At 40.6% G+C, this 14027-nt stretch overlaps 2 protein-coding genes across 15 annotated transcripts in view; one reads left to right on the top strand and one right to left on the bottom strand.

The window, feature by feature from the left end:
- Positions 1-3376, bottom strand: part of TMEM65 (transmembrane protein 65) — a 104513-nt gene extending 101137 nt beyond the window's left edge. For 4 of the 11 annotated variants that reach the window (XM_086878630.1, XM_086878713.1, XM_086878913.1 and 1 more), the window contains exons 1-2: positions 2944-3364; positions 13-252 (exon numbers count right to left, since the gene is read on the bottom strand). In XM_086878630.1, coding sequence (XP_086734756.1) covers positions 13-252; positions 2944-3262 — 559 coding nt within the window. In that variant the 5' untranslated portion in view covers positions 3263-3364. Of the gene's footprint in view, positions 1-12; positions 253-2943 lie in introns of all 11 variants that reach the window. The other 7 variants (XM_086879123.1, XM_086879319.1, XM_086878984.1 and 4 more) reach the window with 6 other exon arrangements.
- A 136-nt stretch (positions 3377-3512) lies between these two features.
- The window catches only part of RNF139 (ring finger protein 139), a 40944-nt gene continuing 30429 nt past the window's right edge, over positions 3513-14027 (top strand). Inside the window, exons 1-3 of one of the 4 annotated variants that reach the window (XM_086878450.1) lie at positions 3513-3694; positions 7305-7402; positions 12982-13092. The gene's annotated coding sequence lies outside the window, so the exon portion shown is untranslated. Of the gene's footprint in view, positions 3695-7304; positions 7403-11889; positions 13093-14027 lie in introns of those variants that run through there. The other 3 variants (XM_086878270.1, XM_086878338.1, XM_086878388.1) reach the window with 3 other exon arrangements.

Here is a 14027-nt window from a genome sequence, read left to right as displayed (position 1 = left end):
CAACTCACCTACCTGAGGACCGTCCTTCAGCGTAGCAGCTGCAGCAAAGGATGGGTTTCCCCGCAGCCTCTGCCATTAGCGGAGGCCACAGATAGTGTGTCCTGTCATATTTCGTGCTAGGGCAATTAGCTGGTGGAACTGCATCCTTCTGGTGGTAGGCCTGGGAATGGGCTGAGGAACTTGCCCCATTTGGTTCTTGATGTGCCCAGGTCTCCCCATATTGCTGACAGCCTCCCCTAGCTGATATGGGGTCTGTTAGGGCACAGAAGAGGTAGTGAAGGAAGAAGGTCAAAACTTAACCCAATAAGGACTGTGTTAAGAAGGGTAAGAACTAACACCTCCCTTTCAATAAAGATTTATCACAGGCATAAAACAAGCTTAAGCATAGTAGCAAAACTGCACAGGCATTTTACGATTAAGGAGAGAACGATTTTTCAGGCTCAAACAGAACACGGGAATTTATGCAAGCAGTAAAGAAGAGAATTTGAAGTCTGCATTTGGATCACTTTCATTGGAAATCAACACGAAAGTACAATCGGTGACCTCAGCTAAAGAATCAGCTGCTGGGAGCTACAGCATGATGCCAACAAATGAGAAAATTGATAAAAAACCCAACATCTCTAAAACAGTTTTGTCTTGACTGAACTCATGATTTGTAAAGATCAAAAGTGACACTAGTCAATCAGAGAAAGTACCTAGAAAGCAAGGCACACATAGGTCTCCCCTGATCTGCTACTCACAACCTGCGTACCTATTCAGGTCAGGTCATTGCTACACAGTCATAATTTCAACAGCAGGAAAGGAACAATCATACAAAATATTTTCCAAACATAATAAAGCATTTTAAATACAGAATACAAACATCTCAGAAAAGTCTCTAATTTTCTTTCAAGTGTAGCCTTTCTATGCACCTTGTCTTCTTCTGGCACTCCACAGCATTCGGAGTGATGATCCATATCCTACACCTCTCTGCTGTTCCTCATACAAAATCTGAATTCTTTCAATATCAATACTCTACAGAAAATAGCTATGGGCAATAAATTCAAGATAGGTTTTTCCCTCCAATTTCTATTTAACAGACTTACTAGAAGCCCTTTTCAGTTATGATTTTTCTTTTTCATAATATATGAAGAAACAGAATTTCTTACAGGTAAAAGCTGACAGCAGTTAATCATGCTGCAGTCTGTCAAAATATCCCATGAACAGAGGTGGCTAAAGGAAAAGGCTATCTACAAAAGAAGTCTTATCAAGATAGATAGGCAGATCAAGAATCTGACTCCAAGGTTGAGGTCCGATGGCACTACAACACTTTATGCAGACCTTACCTATGAGACTAAGCCCACAACTGAGATTTTGCTGAAACAATCTTTCCTGCAAGATTAATGACTACAGTTTCAGGCACAAGTGAACTGTAATTTCCACTAGTGGAATAAACTTAAAACCAACTAATAATCTTGCATGCAGTAAAATGCCTAAATTCAAACTAATGCTCTTATTACTTTGCTTCTAAATCTTGAATCATCAGAAAGTCACAGGATTTTACACAACAGACCTTCATATTATAACTAACAGCATCTGAGCAACAAGATATTAAATATGGCCATCTGTTGATTTATATCTGTATAAACGTTGAGACACTATACTGAAATTTTAAAGTCTCATTTTGATATCCACCACACGATCCTGCACGTAGATGGCTCCGTTCTGTTTAACCTGAGCAATAGCCGATGAGACAGAAACTCATGCAAAAACCTCATGGCAAGAACCCTTCAGAAGCTAAGAAGGATTTACTTGGGAAGAGTATTAGTTGTTAGTATTCAAAAGTTAGTGTCAACTTACAGTTCAAAGCATTCTACCCTCTGTGCTGTAAAACAAATAAAACTGATTCACTGTCTGCAAAACAGAAGTGCTGCTGCTCCCAAAATGAGGCATTTAAGTGAACTACTCTCACTCTGACTAGAAACAGTAGTGTTTATATGGAAGTGTGCTACAAACAAAACAAAAGAGATACCTGAAAGGGTTCTGTCTCTTCTCAAAAGCAACACTATTACAGATGACCCCCAGACCCGTTCTCTGCCCACCCAAATTTTTTTCCAGACATCTACAGAGGAGACACAAGGCACAGAAATGCCCTTTCCAAGGGCATGCTACTATCAAAGTCACAGAGGCCTAGATCAAATGCACACTGATCTCTTAAGTACCCGCTATCATCTTCACTGCAATAGGGATTGTAAATTACAGCTGAGGATCAGAACTAGAAGGAGGCTGCAATTAAGAGGATTTACTTTTGTCAGGTTTTGATTTGTTTGAGGAAAACAGTGTCAAGTTGGCAAGAACAGTTGGATTGGACGAGAAAAATCACTGTGAATGACTTTAATTGGCGTTGCATAGCCCTATATTCAGAGGTACATCTGTAAACCTCCCCAGCACATACACACCTTCCCGAATGAGAACCGATACTTCCAAGAAGCAGCGCCGGCAGCCCACCGTGCAGGAAAGTGTAACTCATGAATGAGCTCCCAGAGCAGCAGCAGCCCGGCGTCTCTTAAGAGCTCTGAAATCAATTTACTGCTGCCCTGGTGTCAGGAGGATTTGATGAGACACTTTCCTACTCCCATTCCGAAAAATGGCCACCCGTGGCTCTCTGAAACACCCGGTGAGATGAAAGACCCACCGAGGATTTGGCACACTGGGCCGATTTAAGTTCCAAAGGTGCTGCGGATGCTTCTGGAAACTAAATTTCAGGTCGTGTGCCTCATTTATACCCTATTACGCGAACACACAGGAGCGAGCGCCTCTCGATGCCTCCTCCTGCTGGAGTTTCCTACTCGCCCGAAGGAGTCGCTTGGGCGAGGGCGGGAGGACCCCCAAACTTTGGAGGCTCAGCCCCGCTCCGGCCCGGCCCTCCCGCCCTCAGCGGGCTCGGGGTGGGTCGCGGCTCACCTTGGGCGATGGCGATGGACTCGAAGCGGTGGAGCTCCCGCAGCAGGCAGCTCCGCTCGGTGGAGTGCAGGCTGTAGATGAAGTCGCGGGCGCCCTGCGCTGTGTTCAGCGCCTCCATCGGCTCCTTCTTGGGGTGGGTGCCGAGCGCCCGCGACCCCCGCGGGAGGAGCAGCCCCTGGGCGCCGCCCCGCAGGCTGCCCAGGCGGCGGCGGCAGCAGCACCGCGGGCCCCGCAGCGAGCCCAAGCAGGACGAGGGGACGGCGGCGGGGCCCCCCGGCCGCCCCAGCAGCAGCGCCGCCCGGCCGAGCCACGCCGACATGGAGCCGGGGAAGGGCGCGGCGCTCGGGCCGCCAGAACCGCCCGCGGCCGAGTCGCCCGGGCCGCGCTCCCGCGGCTGCTCCGCCGGTGGGGCCGGGCGGTCCGCGCCAGGCACCGCCCCAAGGAGCTCCCGCCAGCAGCGGCAGCGCCGCCCCGCCCCGGCCCGGCCCAGGGCCCGGCCCCAGCCCTGCTCCGCTCGGGGAGCCTCGGCCGCAGGGCGGGACGGAGGGGCCCGAGGGGCGGCCCCGCGCAGGCGCCCGCCCGGCCGCTCTGAGGGGAGTGAGGCGGCGGCTCCTGGCGACCTCCGGGCGCTGGCCCTGGGCAGCGCCCGCTCCCAAACCCTTCGTGTTACAGCCGCTGTTACAGTGTCTGAATGCTCACAGGCTTCACGCAGTGCCAGGCTCCAGCAGCTTAGCAGGGCAACAGAAATGAGGTTTGGCTTGTCTCGCCCGTTTTCCAGGCCCTTGCCTTAGAGTATTGTGTTGTTGCATCATCCAGTTTTAGGTTTAGTACGCTTCGCTTACATTTACCGGTTGTATTCTTTTAAATTAATTGGGAGGTATTCTGCCTGACACACCCGGAACAGTTATTTAAAACAAACAAACAAACAAAAACAACCAAAAAACCACAAAACCCCAACCAAACAAAAATCAAACACATTCAGGACAATTTATGTCTTGAGGGAACAGAGGTTGCTTTAAAATCAGGCTTGGTTTTAAACCTGTCTCAGTTTCACCACTACAAATACCATCCATGTGGGTTAATCTGCAATTGTTCACTGTTTTGTCAAAACCCTGTATTCAAATTGTATTAGATATTGTAATTAGACTGCAAAGAACCTTAGACAACCACAAGGGAATCACACATTTTATGCCTAGCTCGTTTAATAGGAAGGTGACTTCAGAAGGCACTCAGAATTCACTGCTATATCTCTAGCTCTTTGACACCAAAGGCAGCAGACCTACTGATGTACATCAGCCACAGGCATCTGTTGCCACAGGCCTTCTTCAGCCACGGGCATCTGCTGCCTTCTTGGGGGAAGGCAAACGAAAGTTTTAACTTTGCATGAAAAAGCAGCGTTTTCTTTACATTTCCATGGCTGCAGAGTTAACATATGGTATAAAAGACAAAGATCTCATGATAAACAGAGATGTCTTACTTAGACTCTGCATTCGAAACTATGGGTATTTACATATACTACATGTACAGTACAGAGGGAGCAGAAAGTGAGTGCAGAAATGTAAAAAATAAGTTGTAAAGGCCTGGATATATATTTTAGTTATCAACCTGTTAGCGAAATAGCAGAGGTAGATGAGTACAGGCTAGTATTTTCATTTAAATGCATTTTTCCCATTATTATTTCTATAGAGCCTGCCTATGAGAGGAGAGACTTTTTTCAATACTGTTTGTCTGCATTCAGAGCCACTAAGCCTTTGATGGTGTTCAGAACTGTGTTTATCTTCCCAATTGTTTTGTTGAAAAAATGGAATCTTCTGCTGTTCTTTGGGGGAAATATGGAAAATAGTGAAACTTTTCAATCCCAGAGAACTGTAACAACAATATTCATAAATCCGTTAAAAAATGCTGTTAAAATTTTAGTAACCAGATAGCTTTTACAGAATAAAAGCATGCTTGTACATGGAAAGGCAGGACATGTAATAGGGCTACAAACACCTGAAAAAAATGCCACATGAAAATTAAGGAAAAACCAAACTTTTCAGAGGCCAAACCTTTGATACTTTAATTTGACATATTTCTGATTGTGTTATGTGTTATATTTGATTTTACGTTCACCCAGCTGAATTGCACCAGAGTATAGAGACAGAGCAAAGAAGGAACACTGGCCTCTGGCAAGAAAAGAGACTTTATCTTTCCCACCCCTGCAGCCCATGTCACACTGTACAGATATTACAGAAGGTTTTTGCATCTGGATTATTCTTGGGGTGTTTTGACAGGACTCAGAACATTGCAGGTCTTTTCAGACACCAAAGGACAATGAGCAGGAAGTTTCTAGCATAGCCTTTAGGTATTTGTTGTATAGGAATATTCACTCAATAGAGAGGTGCAAGGACGTTATTTAAGTAGACAATATACAATACTGTTTTGAATATAAAGGTCATTACTTGTGTGTCAGGATTGAGATCAGGGATTAGCAGACAGTAAATTCTTCTGTGGCCATCAGCTGTGGTTTACACCTTTCCAAGGCTTTAAACTGCATTGAACAAATTGGAATAAAAATGTCATTTGAGGGACTATTCTGCAAGGACAGGAAATTACCTAAATAACCTAATATGTTTTTTCCATATTTTTTTGTTGGAGCTTTTATTTTGTGAAAAAGGGAAGTTGAAACCATTGGCTGAACTGACACTTTAATTAATCAGACTGTCCATTTAACTCAGTTCAGTGGGTGGTGTACAGTAACTATCATTAGTCCATGACACTCCAGCAGAGCTTGAGAACCTGCTGAAATTCATATTTCTCACAATCTTCTGAAAAAGGCAGAAGTTTCCCCATATTTTCTTAGGGTTTTTGTTGATAACCTAATTTTTTCCTAATATTATTTATATTATGAGTGACCAAACTAATTGAGATATACACCAACTGTCAGAACTAGAAGGAAATCGTTAAACAGAAAGTTAGATAAGTTCAGCCTTAAAAACTGGAAGGAACTTTATGTAGATAGCAGCAGAAAAATGCCAACCATCTTTAAGAGAATTTCTGCAAGGTCTTCTAGGGACTGCAGAGCTGAGAGACAAGTATTTTTGTGGATATTGGCAGGAAATACTTTGCAGCCCTCATCCTATATAAATAATGGGTGTACATTTAATAATTATATTCTTCTGTGGTCAAGTAATAGAATATTAATGAAGGAACTTTCTATTAAGGATGATTTCTCTGCCCAGTGTAAAGGTGAATATTGTTAGCTAAGGTGAGAGCAATATTTAAAGGCTGATAATCGACAACATAAATTGTAACTACACACAGTTTGTGTTTTACAAGTTTTGTAAGTTTTATATAAAGTACTATATTTTGACCTATGCATCTCAAAACTTATAGGTAACTTGCAGATAAATAGCCCCAGAGAGTACAAACTACTTCTATTTTGCCTCACATTTCTGAAAAACAAGTGGCTCCTCTGGTCCTGCTAGCCTAGCTAGGGGCTGACCCTGTAGTCCTTTGTATGCTGGCATGTGGAGGAATCCACAGAGTATGAAACACAAATGCTCACTCAGAAAAGAAACCCTGAAATACATTATTTTCTAAAATTCAAAATTCTATCTACAGTCTAAAATATGAGTGTAAGACAAGTTCAGGAGGTTAAATTACCATTATTTATTGCAATAATGCAAAAAATGAGCAATATCATTTAGGAATAAAAGAAGAATTTGCATTATTCTTAAAATAATCATCATAGAATCACAGAATATCTCGGGTTGAAGGGATCTGAAGGACATCTCATTCCAACTCCCATGTCATGGGCATGGATGTCATTCACTAGACCTGGCTGCTCAAGGCCCCATCCAACCTGGCATTGAACACTTCCAGGGATGGGGCATCCAGAATTTCACTGGGCAACTTGTACCAGTGCCCCACCACCCTCTGAGTAAAGAGCTCCTTCCTGTCTTCTAATCTAAATCTTTCCTGTTTTAAAAGTTTAAAAGCACTGCCCCTTTTCCTGTCATGATCTCTCTGTGTAAAAAGTTGCTCTCCCAGCTTAAGAACTTAGAGGAGATCAAGTGCAGCCATCACCACTTCCCTCTTTCTAGAGCTTTGTACAATCACATGCATCATAATATTGATAAACACTTATAAATTATTTGAAGACAATTTTTGGCTTAGACTCTACTGGCTTTGTCAGGAACAGAGTTAAAGTTCTTTACAGTAACTGGTATGGGGCTGTGTTTGTGATTTGTGCTGAAAACTGTTGATAACACAGGGATGTTTCATTACTACTGAACATTGCTTACACAGTGTCAAGATCTTTTCTTCTCCTCTTCTTTACATCTTTCTCATGTAACTTACTCCATGCTTTTAAAATTCAGGACGCAGAAGGCACAATGTGAGGTTTGAACAAACCTGAAGATCGTGGTAGAAAACCAGTGAAGAAGCTCCCTCTGGAACACTGTGCCTGAAAGGGATAGTGCGTTTATTGAATTATAAATATGAGGTTGTCAAATACAAAATGTGAAGTTACACATATTCTGTCTAGTCTGTCTTTCAGGGTAAATGCTTTCAGAATATTGTATTCAGCTACAGCGTCCTCAGTCTAAGATAAATTGCACATAGTTAAAAAAAAATTGGGAAAATTAGTAAAGATTTGGAAAAATGCTGGTTAATAAGAGATTTCAAAGATCAATATATTCACTTTATTCATTGGGAGTTTGTGAGTTTTACATAGATATAGTCTTTAAGAGACTTTCTTTATAAAACATTTTCAGCACAAAATAAAATTATACAGTACAGTCACAGCTATTCAGGTATACTGATGTATGGCAAATCTTGAAGCCAAAACTAGTCAGAATTAAAGCTTTATTTTAGCAGTGAAAATAATAACAACTGGAATAACTTTCTGAAGGGTAATTTTCTACAGGATGGGATCTGTTTCATATAATAATTATATCTTAGTCAAGCTCTTAATTCTGCTTAGACAATCTCTTAGTTTTTCTTTAGACTTTGAAGACCCAAATATAGCTGTTTACTATAATCCTCCCACAATTATAATATATGGTTCACAACATCTCTTCTAATGCGTCCTGGAGCTTTTCACACTAAACATAATGGAAAATTTTTCCCTTTGTTCTGCAGTATTTGTTTTCTACTTGGAAAAGATGAAGATCACTACTTCCTCTGAGATCAAATAAATGAGTGTGTTAGTAAATTGGGTAAGGTGGGAGCACTGAACTGTTTCAGTTAGTAAACTGCATTAAAATGTGTCGGGGGAATGTATGAAGAGAAATATTACAAAATATTTCTCAGGAATGTCAAAGGAAAGCAACATATACAGCTTACATTTGTTGAACCAACTTAGCTGTTTTCTATTTTATTTCTCCCAGGAAAAGACTACGTGGTCCAAAATTCTCTCTGATAATTTCTGCTGTGCAGAGGGTCTCCAACATCAATGTAAAGCTGTGACTGTCAGCAGGGGGTACTTAGACTACTTCCTCACTGTGAGGAAGGAACAGCTCCTGTCCAGCTCTGGTAAAGCACCTTTGCCCAGCACCTGGCTGCTAAGTTCTGGGGTGGTGTATCACACCAAGGATATTATACCATTGCCCTTCTTTGAAGCAGGAAGGAAAGATAAAGGTCTCAAAGCCTTACAACAAGTTGGGTTAAGGCCTAGGAGACATGCACCATGTAAAATGGATGAGATGATCTATAGTGACCCCATCTTGATAATGTGTCTCTGTGTCTGAGACTGCTGCTCCCTCATCCTTTATAGAACATCACCATCACCATTATCCATGTTGTCCATTGATCCCGTTTACTTCTAATGAGCAAAGCTAATTAGTCACAGGAGATAGGAATTAAATACCACCGAAAGGGCAGCCAAAGCTGTTGTTCGGCCTGTTTACACATACAATGAAGGAGGTCATGAACAAAAGCTTTGTTACATCCCCCCAGAGGTTTTAAGGCAGTTTGACATCACAGATTTCTCTGTTTTCCTAGTTTTTCATTTTCATCAGCCTCTTTCTTTTGCTCTGTCACTTTCTACTCCAGGAGTCTTCCACCCACACTACCCTGTTAATATACTCAGCCTGATCCGTTACTTTACAAGGACCCATGGCTGGTTTCTGCAGGCTTTCCCCAGTCCAGTTGCTACTTGCTGGTCCCCTCTTTTTCCAGAAGTAACCATGACAACTTGTGTTGAACTCTTCAGTGCAGTTTTCAATCTCCGTTCCCTAAATTCTTGATAACTAAGTTGCTATTTGAAGCTGTCTTGTTATACAAAAGCAAATATGATTATACACCGTGATAATGTGATGGCCCCTGCCAATAATTGTAAAATTTCATAGCTTAAACTCTTTCATGAAAATTCCATTTAAAAAATCACATGAGTTCTATGAATTCAAGTTAGGATGCCAATCAATTAACTGATTCTATCACTTAGACAGTTTTAAAAAAGAAAATAAACATGTGTGAGGCACCAAAAAATTCAAAGTCTTACTGTAAGATTATTTATATCCTCATTGTCTGGAAGCTTGAGGGTCATCTAAACCAGTGAATCAACTTTTTCCTGAATAGGGTCACATGTGCATATCCCCTCAAAAAAATTATCAATACTCAGAATATATTAAAATCCACATTTAGATGTTTACCGTTGAATAGATGCTGTGCAGATTTAACTGCTGGCTTAATTCATTCTGAGACCTGCAATGAATTTTTAATTACTGTCTGTTTAAATTTCAGACTACTTCCACTATTTCAGTGAGATCATCAAAAGTTCTATTGCTTACAAGATGTATTTAATTGTTTAGAGAGGACATATAAATCTATTTAAAATAGAGAGATGTATGATCACAGAAAGATGAGAAAAGAAGCAGAAGCAGACAGTGTGTAAGATCATGATGATAGTTTGCACTAGTATTTCATTCAGCAATGGGAAGAAAAAGCTATAGGTAGTTCATAATAACCACGGAGACATAATAATCTCCAAATGTGCAAGTAACTGAGAGATGCTAAATCCACCATTAAATCAAATGGCATTTTTAATATGTTTTATGTCATGGTGGTTTTGGTTTTAATTAACCACTTAATTTCTGTATGGATTAATAAGGATCAAAATTTTGAAAGCCTTGATTCCTCTTTCCTTTAGGAAAAAGAAAATAATTTCCTAAGGATAATAGTTACAAGGTAGAGAACTTTTATAGTAACTGGTCATTCACAGCAAAGAATTGGAATATGTATGTTATGCTTGCATGACTGACTCCTGTGCAGGTAAAAACTGATGAGTTACTCCAGCCAACTGTTTCTAGTATTGTGTTCAACCTAATATCAAATTGCATATGAGAGGAAGCAAAGAATTTGTTCATAAAGAGAAACTTCTTCACCCCCAGAAAACCAGATGCAAATGTAAAATGAATCAGTAATGACCAAAAGCCACTGCTTTGCAGTGTCTGGGGCAGTACAACACCCTGAGCTCCTTCCTGAACAACAGCATTTTGTGTCAAAAGAAACAATCTTAATTGTCAGGGGCAGCTGGCTGGGTACAAGGCGCTGCCTGATGTGCTGCTTCACTGTTACTGAGGGTTCAGAGCTGGCAGTCTCTGAGAGCACTCGCTGTACCTGTGCATGAACAGAGCAGTAGCACATGGAAAGAAGTCTTGCCTTGGCACTAAATTCCAAATGACCCAGTGAAGCTGATATCCAGCTGTTACAGGTAAGGAATGACTATTGCATGTATGTAATAATATTAGCATGCATTCTGTGCAAGTTAGTATCTAAGATGTTTTAGTACTTTAGATGATAATTGTAACAAATTTTAGCATATTTTTAAAGCAAAATAAAGAGAGAACCTGGTTTCCTTCGCGAATTTTGGATACACAGCCTTATCCAGGAGACCTGGACAAGGAGTTGAGAGAAGGAATTCTTCTAATCTCACAGGCAGAAAACTGTCAATATTCATTGCAATGAAATACAAGGTTCTGGACACTGTGTCTTGGCTCCATTACTTGTGTTCTCTTAATGTCCTCACCCCTTTTTTCCTGGGCTGTTGTCGGGAAAATTGTTATAAAACAAGATACAGGGTATTAAATTTGTCCTGTTTAAGCCCTTAAGAAATTTCTCTGAAGCTAAAGAAGAGTCAGAACAAGATGAGACATTTAGCGGAATGGTTATCAAAATTAAATGTGAAAATGTTGGAAAAGAGAATGAACATTATGAGTCAGGAGTGAACCCAAACCCTAGTTATGAGCCTTTCTATGGAAACTTTCTATGGAAAGCAGGTTATTCCATACCTAACCGCTGTGGTTTTCTTGCATTCATGCAAAGGTCAGGTAGAAATCACTGTCAGAGGTGAGATTTGTGAACTAGAGAGACAACAGGCCACATGAACAGTGTCAGAACCAATGCTTCTGGAGTACACAAGCAAGTCCTGTTAATAAAGGAGAATGCTTGCTGCCACTGAATCTCACTTGTGAAATCAAAGGATTTACCTTGCTTTTAAACTACTTATATTTACCTTGAATTTTCCAGCACCTTTGTAACCCATGGAGCAATGTCGTGCTGAAATACATTGACCCATGTTATCTCAGAGCAGTGCCACTCTTAAGAGTGGCTGAATTGTTCATTGCTCTGACCTTTTTAAATAAAACAAAAGACAGATCAGTCTTGTGTCCATTCATTACCAACACAGTAGACAATTATTGTACTCTTGTTTTTTCTCTTTTGCTCTCAGTCAAAAGAGGAAAAACAAGAAGTCAAAGTTTTCTCTTTTGCTACAGCAAAGTGTCCTAGAATTACCTTCTTTACATATAGGGGATGAATAAATGTACAAAATCGGAATTTGGGCTTAAAAGGTGCTACAACAACTGAAAATATGTTTTTTGATTTATTGACCTGTTTTCATCAAGTACTTTAACACTATACAGGAATTCTTTTCAAGGAGATTTTTCTTCTAAAAGAAATAACAGATGGGGAGGGAATAAATTGCCTTTATGGGGATTTGTGTATTACTTATATATTTGTATTTGATAAACAAACAGGATTTGAGCCAAACTTTTAGGTGCCTGGAGGTAAAGAGGCTCAGTGGAGCTATGACATTTCTATTGCTCAGTGTAACACTCCATAACCCATTCAGTTTATAGTATAGTTTTAACAGCAAAATGAACTGCAAGTTTATTATTTCTATTTTATTTATTTTATTTATTTGCCTTATTCCACTGTCTTTTTATATGCTTGCACAACTACAAGAAATAAAGCTCTTATGTTAAAAAATGTTTTCCCCCAACAATGCTACTCAATGTCTAAGACTGCTTGCCCATAGGAAGGATAGAGTTGGTCCTGCCTGTTTTTTTCACAGCTGTGTAATACAAGAAGCTATTAATTTTATTTTATTACTCTGCTTCAGTATTGCCTAACCTCAGTGATCTCCAGGCATCTGTCTCTTGCATTTCAGCTCTGTGCTGCCTCACTTCTTACTCCCTGCAGCCTACGTGATCTGGAGCAGTGACACAAATTTTTACAGTTTTGACCCTGTGTCATGCTTGTATATTTTCTATCAGTCTCCTTAGTCTGGCTCATCTGCAGTTTTCCTTCTGGGCTTTACTGCCTGGACTTTGGTTTTCCATGGACTATCAAGAGAGAGTAGAGCAACCAGATCAGATTCACACACCTAACTTTGCAGATATCCATGGTAGCATCTAAGTGCAGGTGTCTGTGTGTAGGTGTCTGGACTCCCAGTATTGCCAGGGAGGGATGCAGACACCTCTGGAAGACAATTAATTCACTTGATTTAGCTTAGAGGCTTGTCCAGTGAGTAGCTTAACCATTCTCTGGTGCCTAGGTATCTGCACAGACTGCAAAGGGAACTGGGAATGACTATGACTTAAATGCTTATCTTCTAGATGTATAAACTTTAGCAGGTAGGCTTACTCAAAACCACATTTAAAGCATAGATACTACTTGTCCTCAGATGCTACTTTACTTTTATTGACTCTGCTTTTTCAACTGCAAACCCTGGGTAGGATTTTAAACCTGCTCATCAGCATGCTTGCTCTTCAGGAAATAAACCCAAGGAACAACAGGACATGAGCTCAATGCATGGACTCCCAACTGGTCAGCTGATTTGTGCAGAACCAGGGAACCTGCATTTTCTACCAGAGGTGTCAGAAGGTAAATCCCACAGTCTGCAGTAACTCAATCCATTATTTATCCCATTCTTTTACACTCTTCAGTCTCAAATTATTCTGGAATATGAACTGGTCTTGCCAGTACAAATAATTATCTGAACAACTGGTATATTCTCAAAACTATGTATTTTGGAGAGAAAAAGAAACAATAATCTTTGCACATGAACTGAAACTGAGGGAGAAACAACTACTTTTCTAGAAGTTTCTAGTCATGATGCACCAGAGGAACAATTTGTTGATACCAAGCATTGCATTCTGTTGTATTGCCACTCAGAAATGTGATTTTTAACTGGTTTACAAAATTATTGCTATGGAGGGCTCCAAAGCACATTGTGTTTGACAAATATAGGTAATTAGACATAGTGTTAAGGAATGGAGGCAAATGTTCATCTATAAGTGTACTGGGGATATGGTGTCCTCCAGAGAAGCAGCCTCCAAACTGAAGATTGAAATGCCACTTAAAAGCACAAGTGGAATCATGAGCAGAAGTTTTGCTCTTGATATTGCTACAAGTCAAGTAAGTGGTCAGTTACACAGCAGTGATTATACCAGTCACTGCAACACAATTTTTCCTGATTTCTGTCCTTCCCAATGTGAGATAATTGTGTGATTATATGAGAAGAAAGAACAAACTCTTCAAAATGTATGACAAAAATGCACTGTCTTCACTTGTGTTCTTTGTGTATATTACCTCTTCCTCTTTTCAGTTCTATGAGCTTACTATACTTGATTTTAAGTAAATACTTCCCAAGACACAGAAACAAATGAACTTGCAATTTGAAACTTTGTGGTTTAATATTGCACATAACCCATAAAACCAGGGTATGAGATGAATTTTTTAGAATATGCAATCTGAGATCTAGTAATAGAAATCATTGTTTTTTGTTGAATTGACAGTGTATGTCAGACACCACAAAA

Source organism: Cyanistes caeruleus, chromosome 1 (genome assembly GCF_971803275.1).
Source record: "Cyanistes caeruleus chromosome 1, bCyaCae1.hap1.1, whole genome shotgun sequence".
NCBI classification, from domain to species: domain Eukaryota; kingdom Metazoa; phylum Chordata; class Aves; order Passeriformes; family Paridae; genus Cyanistes; species Cyanistes caeruleus.
The sequence above is the reverse complement of the archived record's forward strand: the minus strand, read 5'-3'. Positions and strand labels throughout refer to the sequence as shown.